The sequence below is a fragment of the Paralichthys olivaceus genome, chromosome 15 (genome assembly GCF_024713975.1).
Source record: "Paralichthys olivaceus isolate ysfri-2021 chromosome 15, ASM2471397v2, whole genome shotgun sequence".
NCBI classification, from domain to species: Eukaryota; Metazoa; Chordata; class Actinopteri; order Pleuronectiformes; family Paralichthyidae; genus Paralichthys; species Paralichthys olivaceus.
Window position 1 is genome coordinate 7,282,708 of NC_091107.1, and position 24,045 is coordinate 7,306,752.

Here is a 24,045-nt window from a genome sequence, read left to right on the forward strand (position 1 = left end):
AGTTGACGGGATCGATCCCTTATTTATTTATTCATTTAAAACTTATCTTAAAAACCATCTAATGAGCTCCGTTAGCCTAGCCCATGCAGGAGCCCAACTAATCATCACGTTTACAGCTTTCACATTTTAAATCAAATTCTTTAGATGTTTGACTTGAAATATTCTCCCACCTCATACGGTCTTTGAAAATGTTCCTCCTTAACAAAATTAGCAGAATTTGCTGAAAAATAATAACAAGCTGCTCATTAGGATACTGAATAGATAAGAGTACAACAAGTTAATTTGTTTTTATACCTGACCGACCTGAGCTTTGGTGTAAATGTAGACAACGTTATTCAAAAAGTTTCATGTCTACACAAATCATAACTCTGGCTTGGATTCCTGTTTTGGTTGGTTTTATATTGTATGTGAGAAGGAAAAGATCGTCATCCGTCTGTCGAGGATTTCAAGCCACAAACTGTTGCACCTAAATCACTTCTCGTTCTCTGACTGCTGAAGCTCCACATCATAAAGTTAAAGCCACACAATTCAATCCCCCTGTTGAGAACAAGACAATCAATTTAAAAAGTGGCAGAGAAGAGGTCACTCTTTGTCTCAAAGTAAAAGACCCGAGTCAGTTTAGTTTCTTAAACAAAAGGTAAGACAGGCAGACGATGACAGAGAGACACAGAAGGGCCAATACCCCCCGCACTGTAATTGTTCCCATGTGTCTGACTTTGAGTGCAGGCACACCCAGCCTCTGTGTCTGCTTCTATCTCCTCTGTAATCAGAGCCACTCCAACATAAGAAGGCATCTGCACAGAGCAAAGCCCGTCTCTTGGAAATATTGGTTACATCATGCACCCAAAATCAGATATTCATGCTCTGCAGGCCGGAGGATGTCAAGCCAAGGCGGAGCACAGCCAAGCTCCACATGAGTTTCCAAAGCTAATATGAAGTAAAATGATATGTCTCCATGTCAGCCGGAGAGAAAGGCACTGTTTAGATGGTATAATGGCAGATATATATATTTTTCTATATACATATATGTGTCTGCATCAAACTGTCTTGCCTCCAGCAGATGGCGCTTTATCAGCATGAACTACATTGACCAGTCACGTTGTTTTGCTACAAAACTGGATAACGCCAGGAAGCAAAACCATCCCGATCGTAAAAATTGAAGCATGTGTGGTATTTTGGTTTCTACACTGTAGATGGCAAAGTAACAAACAAAGTCGAGGCTAATCTAATTAGATACTTAGATAAACTAAAAAATCTAATTCAAAATTAAATCAAACAATTATTAACAATAAATAGTTTGGCACATTTCAGTCATTAATTGACTACATTTAGAACAAAAGACCGAGTGTAACTAAGAGCCAGCCTCTCCACTGTCACATCACCAGTCCGTTAATACGCCCCTGCCACTGTAAACCTTTAAATACTGTTATTTAATTTAACAATTCTTGCTGAATCAGAGGCTAACGTAATCTTCCACTGGGGCTATAATTTGTCTAGTCCATATCCGCTTTAACCACATCGTCGGCCTTCACATAAAGGCCTAATAAAGAAGATCTGAGAAGCACCAGACGGGCGAGTGAGAGAATAAACAGTCCACGAACAATGACTGCTCTCTTTTCAACATTTCAGTGGTCTTTCACTCTGTCACTGTAGATTCATGTATGAGGTCATCTTTAACCCTTTAGTAGACAATCACACTGTTAAAGGCTTTGCAGAAAGCTAAGCTGTTAGTTACTTATCAAGCAGTGAGAGGACAGCATGCATGGGCAGTGACTCAGCGTTAACAGTTGCTGCATTATAATGTTTAAGGCTTATTATCATCAACTTTAATGCTGGAATTAAATGGAAGGTTCACTGGGTTAAAAGTTGTAAAGTAAATCTTTACAAAATATTATAAAAACTATAATAAATAGCTTTGCTCTTTTGACTACTTTCCCTGTTTCTATTAAATAATAAACAACATTGATGCACAAATAAAGTTACTGTCCTCTGACTAAATTGCCTGGGTAGCATCTTACATGCTAATGTTAGCATTTATTCTGGGAGCACGAGGATGATATCAGTGCCTCGGTTTAATGTTGTACTTTTAGTTAATCCCTAAAGAGCCATTCCCTGTCTGCACACCCACCTCCAGAAAGGTCACAGAGGAGGGTCCCATTAAAAACAGCACCCGGGGGTGTGGTTCTGGTTCAATGATTCTCAAGCACACTTGAGAAAATACATTGGCTTGACCTTGACCTTGGATTCTCAATTTAAGGAACTATAAATGGACGAGGGTGAGCAATAACACTGCCTTGCTTTACACTACATTTTTTATGAAAATAACCAAAATAGAAGGTTTCCGCAAAGAGGATATCAGAATATTGTTGCTGCTTTGTGGAGTTTGTACACCAGTATGCCCCCCTTCAAAATGATTGGTTACTCGATATAACTGCAGATGGAAAATATGTGACAGCTGTGCCACTCTGAATAAACAAGTAGCGACGTATTGGATTTTTTCCAACAACTTTAAAATCAAAGTGTATCCTGTATCCACGGTGAGAGGGGGAGCTGGAGGACTGAGCTTGTGAAGTTGAGTGGACACATGTGCAGCATGGAGACTGTTAAATCACAAAGCCGCTATGGATGACCCTGTGGCACAAAAAAAGCTCAGCACTTTCCATCTTTCTGAAGCAACAGCTCTGTCTATTTCTGTTCACAATTCAATACAACGAAACAAAGGAGGGAAGAAAACATCACAGTTTTAATGTTAAAACACTTAATTACTTATAATTCCATTCTATATTCAACAGCTCCAGCAATGGAAACATAATTCCCTCATGCTACTTCGGGGACGCTGCTACACAGACTCTGGTAGGAGAGAAAAAGTTGGTGAGTATGAGCAGAAACATCCTCGGTGAGAGGAACGTCTGGCTCTTAATATGCTCAGGATGTGTTTGTAATTAGAGCTCTGAGCCACGGTGCCAAGCTTGTTCCAAAGCAGATGCTCTCCATTTAATGGACCATTTTTATTTATCATGTCCATTAACAGGTAAATACTAAAATCTGCCAGGAGAATCGTTACAGCAACACAACTACCATTAGAAGGGTGAGGGAATACAAAGTCTAAAGATTATAACTGTGACCTTGAAGGTCAATGTCTAAATCCTACATTTCATATAAAAAGAAACATGACTGATAATGTGTCCTTCGAATATATAATAATAGATAATAGATAATATAAAGAATCATACTGAACTCAGTCTGTGGTCAGTGATCTCAGTAAGAGCTCAGGTTGAACTGAAGCATCAGCTGCTTGGACCAGCTGTGGTGCCAGGATGTGGTGAATAACCCTTCCTGTCTGGCTCCTGACCCTAACCCTATGTATCATTTTTTTCTTTATTCATATGAAGCCCTCCCGAATCCTAGGGCAAGAAAACGGCATTGAGCTACAGAATGAGACATGACCAGAGTAGACAAGTAAAACAAAAGGAAAGGAGGATGAAAGGAAGTGAAGAAATGGTAATGAGAGGAACTGAGTCACTCAGTACGTCACCATCTTTACAGGAAACCTGATGACACCCAAAATTAAACGTCCGGTCCAACCATCACTTTCTTACTCCGATTTTTACAACTCGAGTTGACACTGCTACAAACTGCCTCCATTGAGCAGCTGACGTAAAGTCACCTTCTCCCGCCAACTCGCCCTTTACTTATTTATTTACTTTGTTTATCTATATCTCCCTCACCACCCACCAGCTGTTGATGCAACAGGAAGCAGCTGAGAGCACGGTTAAGGAAAGCACTTGCTGGGAATGCCCCTGCTGAGGATATCTCATCGTTGATCCGATACTTGTCAGGAATGTCATTAGTTATTTGTGCTGGTAAAATGCTCACATGGGTAAAATAAGCTCGACATGATGATCTGTGCCAGTTAACTGTGTTCTATCAATATTTGGGGATGTTTTTAAGAGCAACTGTTTCATAGTCATGGATTCATCCTGCTGTAAGGATCAGTTCATGTTGTGCAGATTAAGATTTCTAGCTTTTAAGACTCACTTTCTAGATCATGTTGGAAAATAAACCTCCCCATAAAAGATATAATCTGCTAACATCAACAGTAGTCACACAAAAACTAAAAAGACTTCCGCAGCCTACACAACAGAAGCCAAATGAATAAACCAACATTTTTGAATTTCTAAAGAAGGCAATGACTAATAATTTAAGATAAGATAAAAATAAGATTTTTACTGCTAACATACAAAATCTTTGCTAGAAATCTCTTTGTATCTTTTTAAATAACCAGCAGACCCTTCATTACACCAGTCTGATTACTGTTTATAGCCAAATGTGATCTTTTTACTTGGGGAAAGCCTCAACAAATAGAAAGGTGATAAAATTAGTAATTACAGATGTTATATCATTGAGACTGGAGACGTCTATATTCTTATCATGAAATTAGTAATGAAATGGTTTGCATCCTATTGGTTGACATTGTATGTTCAGGCTCAGAAAACCTCAGTGAACCATGATTATTCTTTACTTCGCTACTCGTGCTTTGACCATCCTAATCAATTAAAAGGTATTTAATCCCATTAGGGTTGACAGCATGCTTTGCCTAAATTGACTATGTGCCCATTGCCTTTCTGTGATCCTGGAGTCCATGCTCTCGAAGCTCAGACGTGGCCCCGGCCATAGATCCATTACCTCTGAGAGAGGAAGGGAAACTAGGATACTAATGAGATTCCCTCCTTGTGCAATACACAACTGCCAGCATGACGCTCGCGAATGATTCAGACATTTCTGTGGTCATCAGTGCGGTCGTCGCATTCATCACTGTCCTCTCTGAACTGCATTGGGACATTTTCCGACTCCTCTCGAGCAATATAATTACCAGTGTCATGTGGGTGGGTAAGGAGAGTCTCCTTCTGGCCTATTTTAGAAATCGCTGGTGGAAAGGTTCAAACCTGTCACATTCCCAAAACATGAAACTGTGCACCTACAGTGTGAAAAGAGCATACCATGACACACCACCGCAGCTTCACACATGCATTGACCAACACACCTACTCACCTGCAGGTCAAAGAACTTGCTGTAGCGTCTGTAAATGATTTCCGTGCTGCCATCGCTCCAGTACACTTTGATGATGTAAACCTGGAAAAAGCAAAAGACAAAAATAATTGCACCACTTGAATTAACAAAAAAACATTATTGTTAATCACTTGGCAATCCCAACCCCCCTGAGGCGTCCATGACTGCTGAGTCATGGTGACGGGAATTGGTGTTGCTGTGACTGCTGGTTAGGGCAGGAGCGTGGCTGTCAGTCAACATGAGGCAGCAGTCACGGTCATCATTGTCCTTCCACACAAACACGACAGGGACATCCGGTTACTTCACTTCCTGCCGAGGAGGATGTCACTATCCTGTATGGATGTGAGCCCTTCCACATAATGTCACAATCTGAATGTGTGCACAGTGTCTCAACACCCTTAGAATACAGAGATAGTTGAAAACGATCTTATTGCACAAATCCAACCTCAAATTCCATCCGACTCATATCAACGAGATTAAAACATCACAAAGCATTTAACCAAAAGCATCTGGCCTCATCACTGCAGTCTGGAGGCAGCAGACACGGTTCTTTTTTCTTTTTTTTCTTCACTAAAGACGAACAAGAGAGGAGAGGCAGGGAGGCGATTGGAAACTCCTGGGTGGCTCGCTGTGTCTGATTGAACGCTGTTGGCCCTGCTCCCGGAGCTTCTCTGGCCTCGCTCTCTCTTTCGGGGCACTGAAGTCAGATGGAGAGAGCAGGTCTGAGCGCTACACAGGCCAGCAGGGAATCTGTTTTTGTTATAATTAAAAGACGTGTGTCCCAAAACATTGTAGATTTATTCCAAATTCAGTGTGTGCATGTAAACTTCAATTTATGGAAGAAGATTAATAGATTAACAAAAGCATCAGGATTACTATCAGGATATTGTGTGGACCAGTTACTATATTATTTATTTGCTACAGTTTGTATAAAACCCTTAAACGTACAATATGTTACTGCTTGGGGTCTCTCAATCAGAACAATAACAAATGTTTTTAACAATGTGAAGAAGTGTGGGATCATGGGAGCTGTTGTCTTCACCACCAATGCCAATGAAAATATACCTGACGCAAATCAGGCGCAAATCAAATTTACGAATGAGTGGGATAAAGTTGTATTCACGCTACGCAGCAAACAGCAACAAATAATCGTGATTAATTACAAGTGGAAGGAAAAACAGTCAAATGGCTACGACTGGCCAACTCCATGTTTTTCCTTCGTCATACGTCGTTTATCCCAGAAGAAGCAGAGTCGGGCAAAGCTGATTAAATAAAATTGTGAAATTTCTCTGGGATTGAAAAGTCAACAAAATATATAACATAGGTTAATTGTTTTTGGAAATTTTAATAAAGAATTGTTTGTTTCTTAACTTTAACTATAACTACTACACCTATAATGGCAGATGAGGCTGAAGCCTTAGGTCAGAAGAGGATTGAAATAAACACTAATATTAGCTGGACATTTTCTTTGGAATGTGATTTGTCAGGTTCCTTTCTGTGAAAAAGGCTCAAGTCAGATGAGCTTCAAGCTGCCTGTTGTACTCGTAACCACACTTCAGGGTTCTGGAAGGTTTAAGGTGTCCTGTGTGTGTGTGTGTGAGAGACACAGATGGAGACAGATGGAGAGGACACAGGACCTGGAGAACTCTGTGTCCTTGACCACTGACACTCACAGCGGTACCAGGTCTTTTCAGACCTTCGACCCAGCCATCGCTTCTGCACATACGTGGGCATAACCCAACACATGCATATGAGGGCACACACAGACACACACCATGTACACACAGCTAACACGGATACCTGCTGAGGAAATTGGCACAGACCGTCACTGTTGGCTTGCTCACATGCATGATGTCATATCTGTTACTTTTACTTTAAGATAACCCGTGTGCACCTTTGCAGACAAATTATACCAAGTGCACCACCCCCACACACGCACACACCCACACCATCACCTCTACTCACTTCCACAGACAAGATAGATGAGAGGTCCTTTGTTTATGAACTGCAGATTTTAAAAAATGAGTCTTTGGCTTTTTGACATTCTTGTCTCCCACTCAGGCTCTGCAGTACCAGTGGGAGCTGTCTGCTGAGAGAGGGAAAATATCCACACACATTCTTCTTGTTTGGCCCCGCAGGACGACTATTACACTAAAGTAACACAATACAGATCCGTGTGCCTACAGAGGTACTGTTCATGGGATTATCACGGAATTATCACATGACATCTATTATACACACAAGGATATTGTCACGAGTAATGTCAACTTAAGCTCAACACTGCAGAACTAGAGCTATTCTGTGTAAAAAGTCTAATCATCAATACAGTTGGCATGTGGGATCAAAATATAAATCCAAAATGACTGCTATAAATGAGAACAGAGAAACTGTGAGTCGTAACAGCACGAATGCTGCACGACATATGGAAATATTTAGGCCCTTCCCTTGTTCAAACATCGCCTTGTTTTCACTGTGATGACCTTAAAGAGCACTGCTGCCATCCAGACTTCCTGGTTGTCAGGACCTGCACGTAGTGGTTTTTAATTCAGAAAGCCTGGGGCATGACAAAGCTGAGACATTTACTTTTAATTCAGTTCTCATGAGGATTCCGTGTGGATGGTTTGTGGACCGGACTGATTTGGGGTATCGAGATGTTTTCTGGGACCTTCCTGTGTGTTGGCACACATGGAGCAGGCATATGAGAAGGGGGGTTGTTAGATTGCAGGCTCTGGTGGTGACAGGAAACTGTTTATATTCACATATGCATGTGATACATATGAATGACAGTCACTTCTGTAGACTGAGGGTGGGTCAGAGGTCACAGAAGCTCCAGACACTCTGCTGATCTTTAATAAAGGCATCTAAAGCAACTATACTGAGCTCAAATCCAAGATAAGGACTAAACTTTGTGTTGTTGGTCAAACATTTGATCTTTATAATGAACTGACAAAGCAAAACGCCCTGATTCACAGGAGGAAACACCCAATGAACAACTTTAGGAGGACTGTGTTTCTCTAACGTGTCAAACTTCAACTTTCACCTTATTTTTCGCTATGATTTATCTGGATCTAAAAATAAACTATTGACTGTTTACAATCTTCATTTTTGTTTCGTTTTGAATGTGAAGGTCTCTCTGTCCAGTTCTTCTGTCTTGCAGAACTGTAATCTGACACTCTCTTTGTTTTTAACTTTACCCCACAGGAAAAGCAGAAGAGCCTATTGGATAAAACCTCGATCCGTTGTTCAACTCAACAACCGAAACACAGTTATTCAGCAATTTCATTACAGTTTCATGATTGTATAACAAAGGGGCCTTACGTAGTGTTTGTTCGGATTCCTCCGCTTCTGGACATCCTGCACGGTTACTTCTTGCACGGTGCGCCGGGGCATGATGTCCTCCTCTGTTGCTCCCCGTTCAAAAAAGAAAAACTGGATTTCTCGTTGGGTTTTTACGAGCGATTAAAAACCCGGTTGAGAAAGTTTGCACGGCGACGTCTCTTTGTCATCCGCGCCGCTCAGGTCCGCGTCCTTTCACTGCAACAAATGGCTCTTTAACGCGTCAGGCGATCCAACAGTCCGCCGCTGAAGTTAACAGTCTTTCGATTCTCTCTCTCTGTTTCCTCCCCCTTTCTCTCTCTCTCCCTCTCTTCTCCTCTCCTAGTGCCTCTTCCCGTCCCGCTGGCGGCTCCAACCACACTCCCAGCCTATCCCGGCTCGCCCACTCCCATTTCAGCCACTGGGACGACCATGATTACGCACAACGGACCAACCCCTCCAGCGTCAGAGCGAACCACAGTCTGCAGGATCTCACAGCTGGAGAGGGCACCGGTCCAAAAAAAAAAAATCAAAGCTGCACCACTGGCTGGTAACGTTTTAATGTCAGTAAGAAGAATACACACAGATTCTAAAGCGGAGAGTGAAATCTCTATGGGGGCTTCAAAGGGCGCACATGCTTCTTGGGCCACCCAATATTCTCACTGTGAATCTTCCTTGCGGCCCTTGTTAGATTATGTAGGTGTACTATGTTCAAATAGCTATATTTCACAAGATTTCTTCATCAGATATACTCTCAGGTCTCTCTGGTGAATCCAGGTAGAGCTGACAAATAGTCATGTTTTCAATATCTTTCATCATTTGTTCCATTTGGCTGTTTTAAGCATTTATCTCCCAGCTCGTTATTATCTCCACTATTTAAATGTACTTTTAGTTTAACAGCTGTATTTCAACCATTTTTATGACACTGATACCTGTATCCAGTGTATCAGTGTACCTCTCACTGTTTCAATCATTTATTTGTTTCTAGGTTCATGTTTGTTTTTTTTAAGTATTCAGAAAGCTGGATCAAAAACTGTTCAATGGGAATTTAGAGTATTGTTTGTGTTTGTGTGGTTAATGCAGTCATTCATTGTGGGTGTAATTATATTATTGATATGTTTTATTAATACTACAGTGTCATGTTGTAGACTGAGTTGTAAGTAATTTATAACTACATGTTAACACAAATACCATAATAACATGTCTCATCTTTACAGATTAAGTTTGAGATTCTACAATTTTGTTGCCAAATAGCTCCATCTTTTGGTGTGTGGCACTCATTACATCAATACTGTATATGTGGCACTTCTCCCTCATCTGCAAAAGCTTGCTCCTTACTGTAGAACTGCAGCAGATTTGATGGCTGCCTTTGAGAGAAAATTTCAATCATAGCAAGTTAGAATTTACAAAACATTGAGAAAAGTGATTCATTTAGTTCATGAAAAGTTTCCATCCGAATTATAGGAAATAGATCCAATTTTAATCAAAAGCAGAAATGAAACAAGAACGTATAACATCATCCACATACAGGAATATTGCAAAAATGGTGATGTGAGTCAATGAAACATTTTCATAACAAAGGAGGAAAGAGGAAGGAAATGTGTCATATTAATTAGAAATGTTTAGTAACTAACCACATAACATTAAATGGAAAAAGATCGAACAATGTAGTTCCCAAAGTGTGAGATATCTTAAAAATGATGTCATGAGAGAGACCAAAGTCTGGTGTGACTGTGATCTGAAGAGCTTATACAAATGAGTCGTAATTATGCATCTGGGATTGAATTTCAGTTCAAATTGAGTCTTGCAAAAAGTTAAGTCGTCAAATGTTGCATGACAGATGAAATTCAGAGGGTCATATGAAATGTGAAGGGTCACTGTCGTCACACATTTGCAGCTGCAGGTGTGAGGTGATACCCGAGAAACGTTCCTGCAGCGGCAACAGATAACCCAAGGCTTGGCCCTGAGGCGCTGGGCCGATGTAACGGTAAGGACGAATGTTGAAAATCTTCACACAGTGCACTGGATTAGACAGAAACAAAAGAAACACATTTTAAAGACAGTACTTCCAATGCCACCATCGGTATTTAGAATGGTTTCCGATAAGACTCATTCTGCAATTCTGTCTGTCACCAGGTACAGAGTCTCACAGAAAATTTAAGGCACAAAGAAACTAGGATAGTTAGATTCTGTAGTAGCTACAAGAGGCTTTCCCAAAGTAGTGCGGGTATGGTGGAACAAAGTGGCGTAACTATGGACCATCAGACCTCATAATAGTAACAATGTCCCCAACAGTAATAGATTACTACTGGGATATGCTAGGGTGTAATGTTGAAAAGTTAATATTGTTGTAATAGATAAAGGACACAAATGCAAGAATACCTTTGGGAGTTTAAGGTAGTTTCTACTTGTAACATCAGGTTTTTGTCATTACTTTGCTTTCATAGGGTAAAGCTCTGAAGAAGGCATATGCAGCTGAGTTGGAAGAACATTTGTGGGAGATCAATACAAAAAAAATCTTTGCATTTGTTGCTGAGAAGTGCAGAAATTAAGCAACTATAGTCCTATAGCATCTTCATCTAATTTCGGACAACTGCTTCTTAAAAGCCACAGATCCCTCTTAATGTGATTTAGACAGTCGGTACAAATGTATTGCAAACTCATGTGAGGGCAGCTGTGGCTCAGGGGGAAGAGTGGTTGGTCTACTAAGCAGAAAGTTGGTGAACTCCAAATTGCCCCCTGACGACAATGCTGGCTGTGTGTGAGTCATGCATGCTAGAGAAATTGCTGCACATAGATCAAGGGGGAGGAATGTGTGTGTGAATGGGTGAAAATTGTACTTGTAAGTGCTTTGAGTCATTAAGACCAGGGGAGTCCTATATAAATACCCCTCATCAATATGAAATATTGAGATAACAGACCTAGTATTGCTCCTTTACGATTTCAAAGGGGGGATCAGAGGGTCAAGACCCTAAACAAGAACTGTCTCGACATCTTTCCACCATTCTGCAGACATAAAAAAGCAAGCTACCAACTTAGAAACAAACAACCCTAAAAGTAGGCTAGTGTACAACAAGTGCAGCAGCATCATTAGACCCTACGAGCTCTTAATGATCAGTGTCTCAGCATTAATGTGGGTATCATGGCGAGGTAATGTGTCTCTGTGATGTCTAATCATGTCTGTGCTTTGCCCGGAGATGAAAGGAGAGTACATGTGTTCTTCTGATAACACAGTTCAATTAGGGGTAGAGGCACACTGAGGACTAATGATGTTTACTCATCACTCCGGTGCCTTATCAACTCAAGATGCACTCATAGTGCACTCGCACTCGCACATGTAGACATATTGTACGTCACAAAGGCACGTCTGCGCTGCACTGGAAGGCTCCCCAGGTACACACACAAGCTGATGGATTGCTTTGTTCTTATAGGGCTCCTTAGGGTTACTCATGAGCAGCCTTTTGATGGGGTTTCACATGCGGCTGGGTGCTCAGGGTTAGAGGCAACCAGGAGTTCAGCAGAGTCTCAGCTTTCCTCCTGAACACCTTGACTAATCCCTGTAAATCACTCCTTTTCATCCGCACCCAACGCCTTCACCATATTATCCTACCGTCGCCTTTGACCCATCTACGACCCAGTACACTACATATTATAGGAATTAGCTTTTCAAGGTTAACAGTACAAGATTACAGTGGTTTAGAATAAAAAACTGCCTTTCCATTATTTACTTTTGGAGCTCTAGGAATTTTTAGCAGCATGGCAGGATGGATGGTAATGGAAATATTTGTTGCTCCATCACATTGTTCCTCAGTAAAATATGAATATTGGATAACTTTAGTTTTGGTTCAGTGCACATATATTAACATCTTGTCGCCCTTACCATCACTGACTAACTTGACTCCATCATACTCATTCCCTGCCCGGTCTTTCCGACTCACTGGACCCGCCAGTGTTCCTGAGAACGGAGTGTTGACAATGCCATAGTCATCGCACACCAGGTCCACTGCTTTGTGGAGGCCATTACCTCTGTAAGAGAAGTGACAGGAAAGGTTATTACAGAATCATCTTTCAAAAGACCTGTAGTCATATCTCACTAAACGGTCTGAACAGAAGTACTAATTGCAAGTATGGTTGAGACAGATCATAGATTTTACTTTACAAAGTTTGCTGATCCAGGGCATCATATCATCCTAAATGATCACTGAAGGCACAACCTGTCATGAGTTTTCTCAGGCATGTGGAGGGGTCATGCTGAGCTTCCTGATAACAATCTTGGTCACACAGCATTGCACGTTAGAAGCCACAATTTTGGTGAGTGTATGCAGGGGATAGAAATTCCATCTTCAGGTGTATGATGTCCTGGATGTGTGTTAATAGGAAGATCCATTGGCCTGCAAATCTTATATGATGGTACACTAAGCCCCGCTAACGCAACGGCTGTGGCAGAAGAGGAAGAGCGGTTAGAAGGTTGGCGGTTCAATCCCTCTGCTTCTCCAGTTGCAAGCCAATGTGTCATGAGGCAAGATATTGAACCCCAAGCCGCCCCTGACAACAGTGTGTGAATGGTGTGTGACAGGAAAAGTACAGAACATAGTAGCACCGTCTGTTTGTGTGGAAAAGTACTTTACATATGCAGACCATTTTCTTCTTGTAATGATTGATGATTGATGATTCACTTGATAGAAGCAGACTCCTGTTTTCTAGAAGCAGCCTCATTTACATATATTTCATATATTACTGTTCATTGATTAATTAAGTTTATTGTAATATGCATGTTTAGACATTGAGTTAACCAAATATTGTGTATACAAGTATGTCTATGTGTAAAGTGAACTCAACCACTGATGGTTTAATTGAGGTTATTTAAGAGAGGAGTTGTTTCTTGGCTACTCTGCTGCACATGGTGCTTTCATAAATGCCAACAAAAAGGCTGAACTTATCTCTGCTTGTGTCTCTTAATTCATCCACATTTGAAGGCAAACATGACAGGAATCCTGCCTTATCAACTAATCTGCTCTGTTCAGCTCAGATCCTGCAGCATCACTGATCTTCTGAGGCGTAAAAATCCCATCAGGAGGGAGAACCACCTTTTGGGGTTGAAAGCTCCGCAGCCGTGGACGTCACAGGCCCTCACTCTGTTGTTGTGATGACCAGCACAAAGGACACTCCAGGCTCCAACTACACAGACAGGTAAAAAATATATTTTATACTTTTAGGAGTCAAGTAAAAAAATACACAATATTTCAAGGCTGCTGGAAGCCAATTATGAAGACTTTATTTCAAAAAGGTGTTTTAACATCTGCTGAGTCTGAGTCACCTCATGCACCTGTCATTTATTGATCTCTTCCATGTGAGTGTCAGACATTGATACAGCCTCACACCAACAATAACACATTATCGTAACTCAGACTGGAGAGAACATGGACACAACCCTTTTAATCCTGTGTACAGTTTGTCCGTGTTTGTATTTAATGTTTTTCTATACCTGGTGTACAACACTGCCGCGTCTTGGCCCCTGAACACTTGTCTTTCAGGTATTGGCCTAAGCAGATGTATCGCTTTAGTTGACAGATGCCTCCCAGCCTCGTACAGCTGATATCACTTCTTGGTCCCATGGAAATTCTCTGACTTCCTGTCTTCGCAACCTTCCTCCCTGCAGTCCCAACATTAGATCTCCCGACATGTGATGTGTCATTTTTCTTCACCTCTATGTTGCTGTTGGCGTTTTTATCACTTCTTTGAAATTCTTCACCTTTTCTCTTGTCATGTTCTGCAGCACAAGTTAATACGACATCTTAAGGAGAAAAGAAAAAACTGAGAGTTGGAATTGAGAGAGTTGCAGAAGGAGGAGATGAGAATGTGACTTTAAACTACTTTCTTGGTTTAAATCTAATGACGTGAAATTATCTGAATTTTCATCGGAATTGCATTCAATTCTGGATTTAGCTCTAGTATTTTAAAACCACAGATTTTCCTACTGTTGAGACAACAAATACAACTAATAATGGATGAACAATCAATTAAAACCACCAAAATCCAATTATGGCCAAGTGCATTGTTTTGATGAAGGTAAAATGTTCTCAACATGTATAAATGAAGCATTGTGGTGCTACAGAGATAAGTGGGGTCTGGGGAAAATGATTTACCATTCCCATTAACACTGTGACTCATTTTATCTGTCAAAAATAATTATCACTCAAAATTATGTAGAGTATCTGAATTCAGATTAACAATCTCCATTTTATAATACATCACAAAGAACCATTAAAAAAGAAAGAAAGTTAATTTTTTATTCCTCAAAATTTCTGACGTTTGGAAACAAATTTGATGATGATGATGATAATGTTGGTGATGACGACAACAACAGCTGGATTATTATTATTATTATTATTAGATAAATCAGAACTGCAGATTACTCTAAAATGCCATAAAAAAGTCCTGTAACAAAATAATGAAAGCTAAAGACGTGAACAACTGATTAAAAAGAACATACATTTGATGATGTAAATGAAATATTTGTTATATATTATTAATCATTTGCTTGATATTTCTCTTGGTATGTCTTCGCTCACTGTCTGGACACACTTGCAGAGAACATGTGATACTTGTCCATATAGACAGACAGAGTCATAGTTCAAATATTCATAGTGTGTTTTGCGCTGACAAAAAACTAATTATACTGCCCAGACACAAGTCTTTGATCTTCATTAACTCCATTAACCTCAGAGGCGCGGAATGTTTCAATCACGCCGCCCCGACGCAGGAACACACACTGGGCTCAGTGATTGAAAGAAGCTGCTTATCACTCATGGCACTTAATGACAGTAGGGTAACATCGCTGGCTGTCGCAAAGCAAAGCAATTCTCCTCATCACGCAAGTTAAAATGCAAAAAGGAAAAGTTGTGAGGCAAAAACATAAGTGTACTAGTTGTCTTGGACAAAATGGACAACAGTGACTGTTGCTTAATGGGGCTGCCAGGGTGTTTGAGTGCTAGATACTCTGCTAGAGAAGGGTTAGGCTCATATTTTGTTGTGCTGGAATAGATTTGATGCTTGGGGCCTTAGGCTAAATAGTTACTAGGGCGTTTGGTGTTGTTGTTTAAAGGTTCAGTGGATAGAATTCAGTGACATCTAGTGGTGAAGTTTCATGTTGCAACTGAATACCCCTCACCTCACCCACCCCATTTTCAAACGTGAAAGAGAACCTTTGGTAGCCTTCAGTTTGTCGGGTTTGGACGACTGTAAAAACATGGCAGGCGCTCCTGATATAAATATAAAGTATTTAAATATAAAAACTTTTTAGGGTAAAGAAAACAACAATACTTTTTTCTATTGAAGGTGCAGAAACCTTCAAACCAAGGCTCTGTATTTCAGAGCAAGAGCACCTCTTTCAATATTGTTTGTGTAGTTATGTGTTATTAAAAAAAACTTAATTAGTTTGGTCACTGTGGCGAGCAGAATGTTTGCTATTTATCATTGTTAAATTGTTCCATGTTGCTCATTTGACAGGCCACTAATTCTAGTGCAACAACGCATGCATACATAAATATTAGCAAAATTCACAAAATATTTTAAAGAGGGACGTTCAGTCAAAGTACATCAGTTCACAGTAACGCAGTTGTCCTAAAGAGATGGATACAACAGTTCTGATTGGCCAGCATGTGTCTGCAAACAACAGCAAACCTCTCGTGCTACAACAGTGAGAGTTGTCCATTGTGTGGCATGAATCATTTTAGCTCAGTAATAGACGTCTAATTTCCATGTCGCTAAATAGATCCTTGGAGTCAGAGTGTGCCTTGAGCTGTGCGGTTAGATGCAATGATGTAATGTTGCATTAGGATTTCAATCATATTTTAAATGTCTCATCTCACTTGTGCCAACACACAGTGACGCCAGCAATTGGCTCGAGCCCCCCGAGGTTTGTGTTTACAGGAGTTCAGAATCTCTTAATAGGGCTCAGTTCATGGTAATTTCCAAAGGCACGGAGATATTTATACACCATTTGTTGTTGTTGTAATGGGATTCCTATTAGTGCACTGCGCAGAATTGCAAATTGCTGTGTGTGAGTATGAGTGTGCCTCCCCTACACATGCCTGACTACCGTACGTGGCTGAGAATAGATGTTTTATGCATGTGCATGATACAGTGAGAGGCATTCATAGGCATTTAGGTTGCATTGTTTTTGTTATATTGCATGGTAAAACTTGCATGGAGAAGTTTCTGTCAACACTCACAGCATAGTAGCAGAGCTGCAATGAGACAGACCTTTAACTGCATTCTCATCATCGGAGGTTCGGGTCAGAAATCAAAAATCTGAGAAGTGAGGATAGAAAACAGAAAACGACCTTGGGGTTAATGTCTCTTGGGGAAATTGTCACATAAAGCAGCAAACATCTATATAAGAAAATGGAACTAAACTTACCAGTCTCATGAAGAAGTTGGAGTGTGGGGCTGCAGGCGCAGTGGAACACAAAGCAGGGACTGTTGGAAAACCAGCCCGCTGTGGAAGCTGCAGTCCCAGACCACAGGACGGTCCCTTCTGTCAATATTGAGATTGGCTTTTAGAAAACATCAGCCATGTACTTGCTGGAAAAGCTTCACTTTATGGACTTTTTGTTGCCACACTAAAAGGTACACAGGGCTAGTTATTTTCTCCAGAGTGAAGCAGCGAGCAGTGAGTCTTGAACAAATTAACTTCCAGCTCTATCTGACATCAGTCATTACCAACTGACCAAAAGTATTGACAAACTTCACTCAGATAATTCTCGTTCATTTGTTAATCATCTCTAATTCATAAAACTGTTGAACAAGTCTCATCTCTGCTTAATATCACATGTTAATAAAAGTGTAGTTTACTTACTTTTAACCAAACATAATTGTGTCTCGTTATACAGCAACTTATACTTAGAGCTATATGGATTTATTGGTTGACCTATGAAATTTAAGCTTTTAATTTTTATCGGTTTGCCTATATGAAAACATGAATTTAACACGATGTGAATTTAAAGTTCACATTTTACGTGAAACAAATCATGTTTGTTTTTTTAAATCACGTTCTATATATATGGTTGGTAATTTACGTTTTGTTGTTATATTTATTTATTTGTGATTAAATTGTAATATATCAAACCACAATGACATATTTTCATCATAACAGTTAAATACATTGACTCTCATTCGTAAGCATATTGCATTATTATTTATGTAGTTTTAGTTCAAACCCAGAGAAATCAAGGTGATGTAATAATGTGACGTTTATAATATTAAACAATATTCATATTACTCGATTCACAGGGAAATTTTTTTTTTACACTTTCTACCCTGTCTTCTTGACATGATACTTATGCAGAGGTATGTAATTGCAGCCTGGATTACATTCTCAGACTTGTTAGGCTGTCAGTACAATGTCACAATCATTTTTTCATTCTTTGTGCCAAACTAAATCATCCACAACTGCAGTATGAGCTCTTCAAACATGCTGGTAATTTCACCTGAGGGTGCAGCGACATGCAGTAAAGACTACAACACCAATTACACTCCCGTTTATAAACCCATCAGTGTGTCCAGTGCAGTTGCCCCCTCACGCTTTCACATCCTGGCGTCTCCCCCTTAATGAGACCCTTAAAAAACATCATTATTCTCCATGCATGAGTCAAGCATCTATTATAGAACAATTAGGTTTAAGGCCTCAGACAAGGCAATGGAAGTCAATCAGTGATATGAATCCCCTGCCCAAGGGAGAGGGAAATCTAGGTACTGTAAAAGTAAATGCAGCATGTAAATGTCTTAAAACAAACAGGTTTTTTTAAGGATATATATATATATATATATATGGATAGATGACAATCAATTGAAAAGCTTGGGTAAAACTTTCTCTCCCAAGTTGTGGTGGCTTGTCTTCCTTTCAGTGATGCTACCCTTTTATTTCACCTTACAAAATTGAAAACAAAACACAAATAATGGTGGCTGTCATGAGGATGAAGCAGATCCATGTATTATAGAAGCTCGTAATTATGTTAACAGATGTGCGACTCAAACATCCCAGCTTTTGTTCTTTTTTTAATGGTTTTGTTCTTTTTCTTTGCTCATTTAAGTTTCTCCTAATTTGTTTGTCCAAGTTTATCTTACTCTGACGTATTGTGGTGCAGTGGAGGTCACTTTAGAATATGAATGCTTTTATTCTAATTCTGAGCCGGTGACGCTCTCTGAATTACAATGCTCGGTGGGTACACGGGAAAGGAGCTGAATGGCGACCGGTGAAGAGTTGAGGCTTTTAGCAGCCAGACAGCTTTGATAACCAAATATCTGCGTGGAGGATTATACTGATGTGGCTCGGAATTTGAAAAAGAGTGAGGGAATTAGGGTGCGAGGGAGACCAATAAAAGACGCAGGAAGAATGAGAGACAAAGTAATGTGACTGTTTCTGAGTGAAGGAAGGGAGGGAGGAGGAAATGAGAGGCAGAAACAGACCGAGAGGGGGGGAAACAATGACGCCGCAAGAAGGATAGACAAGCAGACAAACAAAAGATGCAAAAGAAGGAGAAGAGTCTTCAGTCGGTAGCTTAAACCCACTCAGCTCTGGCAGAACAAAGGCTCGTGTTGACTCTGTGATAAACATGAAAACTCAAATAAAAACATGTTCCACATTCGTCAAACTCCTGGGAGGATACGACTGTTTCACTCCGGCCTCTTCGTCAGTGAATCCAGGCATTTCAAGAAGAGATGCCACAAGTGTCTCCTAGCAACAGTTTGCTGCAAAAGCGCACACCCTCCCTCCTCTCTTCCTCCTGTTCTCCTCCACACACACTCCCCCTCCACCCCCCTCCACCCCCCTTTCAACTCCCTCCCTCCCTCAGATACCAGTTGCAGCAATGCACCACTTGCCTCAGACCTGAAATACATTGTAATTCTCCCGACTCTCCCTCCTGTTCCCTTCAGCAAACTGCCAGAGCTGCATCTGATGACATTCAGGCCACTGTCATCTGTGAGGAGAGAAAAGCACACAGCACATCGAGGCCACTCCCTGTAAAGATTGAAGCCACTTGGGGACAAAATGTTGAAAGAACGCAGCTATATGTCACCCTTTTTCCAGGCTGAGCACTTCCTGGGCATGAGGATGACTTCTACTCTTTCATTTCTGCTCGTCTTTGTGCTGCTCAGGTGAAAGGAACATCTCACAAAATGAGGCTTGAGAAAAGGCTGTGTGATCTGTTGGATCGGAGCGGCTCTGCAGATTTTAATCCCCCTCCTCAACACAGAAGTGGAGTCACACCCCTCTTGGCTCTGTTGATTTGTAAACATATTCATGGGGCTTGGAGAGCGGGTGTTTGGCCCACCTGAGAGAACAAACAGTGCCACTGGGCATGGGAATCCTCTGTGCAGTGCTAGTGGCAGCAGAGAGGGGGCAGCAGAGTCTGAATAATGTGCTTCACTTAAAAGCATTTCAATGTCTACCAAGGGAGGGCTTTCAAAGGGCGTTAGTGGAAGGACTGAAGTCTGGTCTCACACGTCTCCGTCTCTCTCTCTCTGGGTCTGCAGGGAACACGACAACATTTAGGCCGAGCATATCCTTTAAAAAATATACAAATGTCAATCCATGTCCTTCATCCCCCATATGAATTCTCTTGAACCTACATCACAAGTTAAAAGCTGATCTGAGAGCAGTGGAGAGACAACAAAGCAGAAGACTGAATGTGACTGGAATCTTAAGGTCTCTCTACCTCAAAGGTGCAGGCTAGCGTCACATGAAAGAGTTGTTGCAGCGTTAATCCAGAGCATTAAACAATATATTATATTATATTATATTCTCAGATGAATGCTTGTATTTGATGCAACACTGTTTCCACAAGTGAAAAGGGAGGGAGAAGTCATATGTCCTTTAAAAGATCTTCAATGGTTCTGATAAAAGTCGACATTTAAGACAGCTCTTGCAAAAAAAAGTTCAATTTTTGTATTCAAACAAAGTTCTGCTTTTGAGACCTCGACCTGTTACATTTCCCTCATGTAGCCTCACAACCTTCACTTTGAGAGATTTGTGGTGAAGGAGAGAAAAAGTGAAGTGATGGAGGAGAAAGTAAAAACCAGTTCTTTGGAGTGATCAGCGAGAGCTTAAACTTTAAGGACTGGAGCCTTTGAACTGTGCAGGAGTGGACATAACCACAGCGGTGGATGGGAAAGGTCAAGACAATGAATGTCACGGCCAATCGTGTACGGATCAAAGCGTGTTTCATAATTGATGGATCAGTGCGGAGGAGAGGGAAAATATCAGACGCAGCGGGGAAGGTAGCTAAATCACATCCCTCTGCTTTGATGAGGAAGAAGGCCGTGGTACGTAGCCAAAGATGAGGTGGAGCAGGCGGAATTCATTAATTAAAATCACTGCTGAGAAAACATGGCAGTCAGCCAGGTCATCCTCACGACCCAAACTGGTGCAAGAGAGAAAGAGGTGGAGGTTTTTTTTAAACCACAGCTGTCTTTGAAGAAACAGTTTGATTCATGTCTTATTTTAAAGCTCAGGATTCACACTCTTACTTTCTCAGGCTTAGAATGGCCATGCAACACCATAAAAACCCTGCATACATTTCAGCCACATGAGAGCCAAGCAATGTTTCACACTTTGCAATCTGCAGGATTTATCTGCAGAAGCGGGGAAATGAGAACAAGATATTCCGTTCACCATGGAACGTATACCAGGTGCTAAATGGGATTTGCACGAACGCAGCAGCTGCTGGATCGATTTGCCTGCACTGTGAGGTTGCATTGATGAGCAAACAACATGGCTGACCCCCATTTTCATGTCAAATATCACTATTGCGAGCTCATACAGGAGAATCGACCCCTGCAAATGAGGACAATGCATTAAAAGAAAGTTTAATCTGTCTCCCCCTGTCCTGTCTAGCTCCTGCTCTCATCTACGCAACATCTCATTTAAAGTCTGTTCATTAAGAAGTACCTAATTAAACCCACATTATCTATAATTATGGTGTTTTTACATCACGCTTCCAAGATAAAACTCCTTCAGTGCAGCTTCAATGTATAATTAGCCTTAGTAAGCACCTACTGCACACATAATTACAGAGAAATTGATACTAATATACCTGTCTAGCGGGCAGAGAAAAAAATAGCAACTACAAAGACACAAAACAAACCTTTTCACAGTGATGATTATTATTTTGCTGAATACCATATGTTTATATTCTGCAGGAATAATGCTCTGCTGAACAACGAGGTTGGGAAGCTTCCCTGTCTCGTGTGTCTGAAATAAAAATAGCCAAAGGCAGAGGTGAGTACTTGTATTTTATGGACAGGCGAGGTAAGCAAGGGGGGCTTCCAGGGAATGACTGATATAACTCCACAGTATTGACAGCTACAGCAAAAAATAGCTGTTCTAAATCCACTGCTTCAATGACACAAACCTGCAAAACCTCCCTCATGGGGGCCCTGCTGCATTCTGGTCTAGCTTCATACTGTGACATTCAGTTTGTTTTCAGGCGGAAACTCTCATCCTGACGGGCACAATGAGGAGCTGTCCTCTCAGCAGCTGTTAAAACCAAACAGAGGCTGAGGAACCTATATCGTGAAATTTTGCAGGTTCACACATAATTTTCCTTTTGAGCATTTGAAAAATTCACTAACTGGTGCCAGCTCGCACAACCGATCTAAAACCAATGATAATATTGATATGCTTACTTAGCTGTAGAACTTTAGCCGGAGTGCACGTGGTAATCGAGGAACAGTGTAATGTAGCCTATTGATTAGAAAACAGTGGAGGTCTATGGTGCAGTATAGTGGGATTATTTCATTGCTGGATTTGGTCTTTTTATTGGATTTAATGAAAATAAGAAAAGTACACACTATCCCCACGGATATCTTTAGATGATAATGTGTTATCAAATGTATTTATTTATTAAAATGAAGGTTTATTAATTGCTGGATTTATGTTTTTTTTCATTTTGTTTTATTTAAACAGCTCTTGGCTTTACTTTTCCATGTTTTGTCTTTGTAGTTCAGAGTGTCTCCATCATATTTTCCTCCTCATCTCAGGATTATTGAGGAGGTAAAATCACATCCCTTTGTCTCAATGGGTATAGTCAGGTTGAGGGTTGGCCAGTAGATGGCAGTAATAATCCACCAGAGGAGGTAAGTGAGGCAGGCAAGAGGCACGTTGCAATAGCAGGAATCTCATAGGTTAATTACATAGCACTCTCATGCCAGGGAACGTGATCTTTCAAACAGTATCTAACTGGATGGAAGCACAGACAGAGAGATCAGGAGAGACGGATACAAGAGGGAAATGTGTGTGTGAGAGAGATGGCAAAAAAAGACAAATCTTTTATTGTGCTTGCTCATAATTATGTCACTGTTATTCATCTGCTAATAATCTGTACACAGCTCCTCAGTTTGCCAACACAGTTTTCAGTGACTCTTTTCTCTATCCCTGTCCACTCCAGTGACAAACAAGACCAGGCAAAGATGGTGTGCCAATTTCATCATCACCCATTGACCTATCCTGAGAGGCAGAACTAAAATGTGTTTTTTTCCCCCCTGTCCTATAAAAACCTATTATATACAGCACTAAATGAGGTGGTGGATTCTGTACCTTGCTTCAGGGGACAGCAGCAGTGAGGGTGTGTGTGATCTATAAGCTGAAACATCCTGGGTTTACTCTGTTACCAATGCTAGAGACAAAATAACTAATAAATAACAACTGAAATTGACACATATAGTACATATAGTGTCACTTTTTGTATTATTTTCACCTTTTTTTGAGTAAATGCTTCTATCATAATACAACTGCTGCTTTCTTTAACTGCCATTTTTGCACTATTCTGGTTTGCACTACTCTCATTCTATCGATCTGGCCAGCATTGCGTAAATCGAGGCCGGTGGAAGGCTATGTGCTGAACCCTGAGGTCAGCACAACTTAAAACTACTTTGTATCTAAAATGGCCTTCACATTTTGGATAATTCTGTGCTTCCAGCTATGTTGGAGCAGTTTGGGGAAGCATGACTCTGCCCCAGTGCACAAAGCAAGTTCCGAAAATGCACGGTCGGGTTAGTTTGCTGTGGAAGAACTTGACCTCAACCGCATCCAACACCTTTGGAATGAACTAGAACGGACATTGCGAGCCAGGCGCTCTCGTCCAACATCAGCGTCTCACCTTTCTAAATGCTCCTCTGGATGAATGGGAACGAAATTCCCACAGACAAACCCCAAAATGTTGTAGAAAGCCTTCACAGAAGAGGGGAAGCTGTTAGACGTCATGGAAGCTCCTCTAGGTGTCCCAATACTTTTATCCAAATAGTGTAGATCCCTTGGGATAACCATAGCAACCCCTTAACATTTCTGTGGTTTATGTGAATACTTTAATTTATATTTTAAATAATTAATAAATACATGAATAGCAACAATAATTGTAGAATAAAGGAATGAGAGGTGACCTGATTCAACCAGTGGGGGCAGCGCAGGTGTGGAACTTCTGACCTTTGGCTCCTTTCACTTCCTGTTAGCAACAGGTCAACCTTCGGCTGACGTTAGCATTAGCATTAGCACTGTTATAACGTTACCGCCGGAGTCACTGACACGAGCAGGAAAAGGAAGAGGAAGAGGAAGCGGAAGCGGAGGAGGAGGAAGCGCAACTGCACCTGCTGCATGCCGGG

The 24,045-nt window shown here is 40.9% G+C and overlaps 2 protein-coding genes across 4 annotated transcripts in view; both read right to left on the reverse strand.

The window, feature by feature from the left end:
* The window catches only part of sh3pxd2b (SH3 and PX domains 2B), a 32,553-nt gene extending 23,692 nt beyond the window's left edge, over window positions 1–8,861 (reverse strand). For both annotated transcript variants that reach the window (XM_020097324.2, XM_020097323.2), the window contains exons 1-2: window positions 8,389–8,861; window positions 5,053–5,133 (exon numbers count right to left, since the gene is read on the reverse strand). In XM_020097324.2, the coding sequence (XP_019952883.2) occupies window positions 5,053–5,133; window positions 8,389–8,460 (153 nt within the window). In that variant the 5' untranslated portion in view covers window positions 8,461–8,861. The remainder of the gene's footprint in view (window positions 1–5,052; window positions 5,134–8,388) is intronic.
* A 982-nt stretch (window positions 8,862–9,843) lies between these two features.
* LOC109635765 (leukocyte cell-derived chemotaxin-2-like) lies at window positions 9,844–24,030 on the reverse strand. 2 transcript variants are annotated; one of them, XM_020097132.2, is made up of 8 exons: window positions 23,827–24,030; window positions 23,547–23,699; window positions 16,808–16,924; window positions 16,620–16,698; window positions 13,871–14,179; window positions 13,473–13,563; window positions 12,266–12,411; window positions 9,844–10,407 (listed from the first exon to the last, which is right to left on the reverse strand). In XM_020097132.2, the coding sequence occupies exons 4-8, from the start codon at window positions 16,669–16,671 to the stop codon at window positions 10,241–10,243; spliced, it is 765 nt and encodes a 254-aa protein (XP_019952691.2). In that variant the 5' UTR covers window positions 16,672–16,698; window positions 16,808–16,924; window positions 23,547–23,699; window positions 23,827–24,030; the 3' UTR covers window positions 9,844–10,240. The 2 variants fall into 2 exon arrangements, with proteins under 2 accessions (XP_019952691.2, XP_019952693.2); XM_020097134.2 differs by lacking the exon at window positions 13,871–14,179.
* Between the last annotated feature and the right edge of the window lie 15 nt (window positions 24,031–24,045).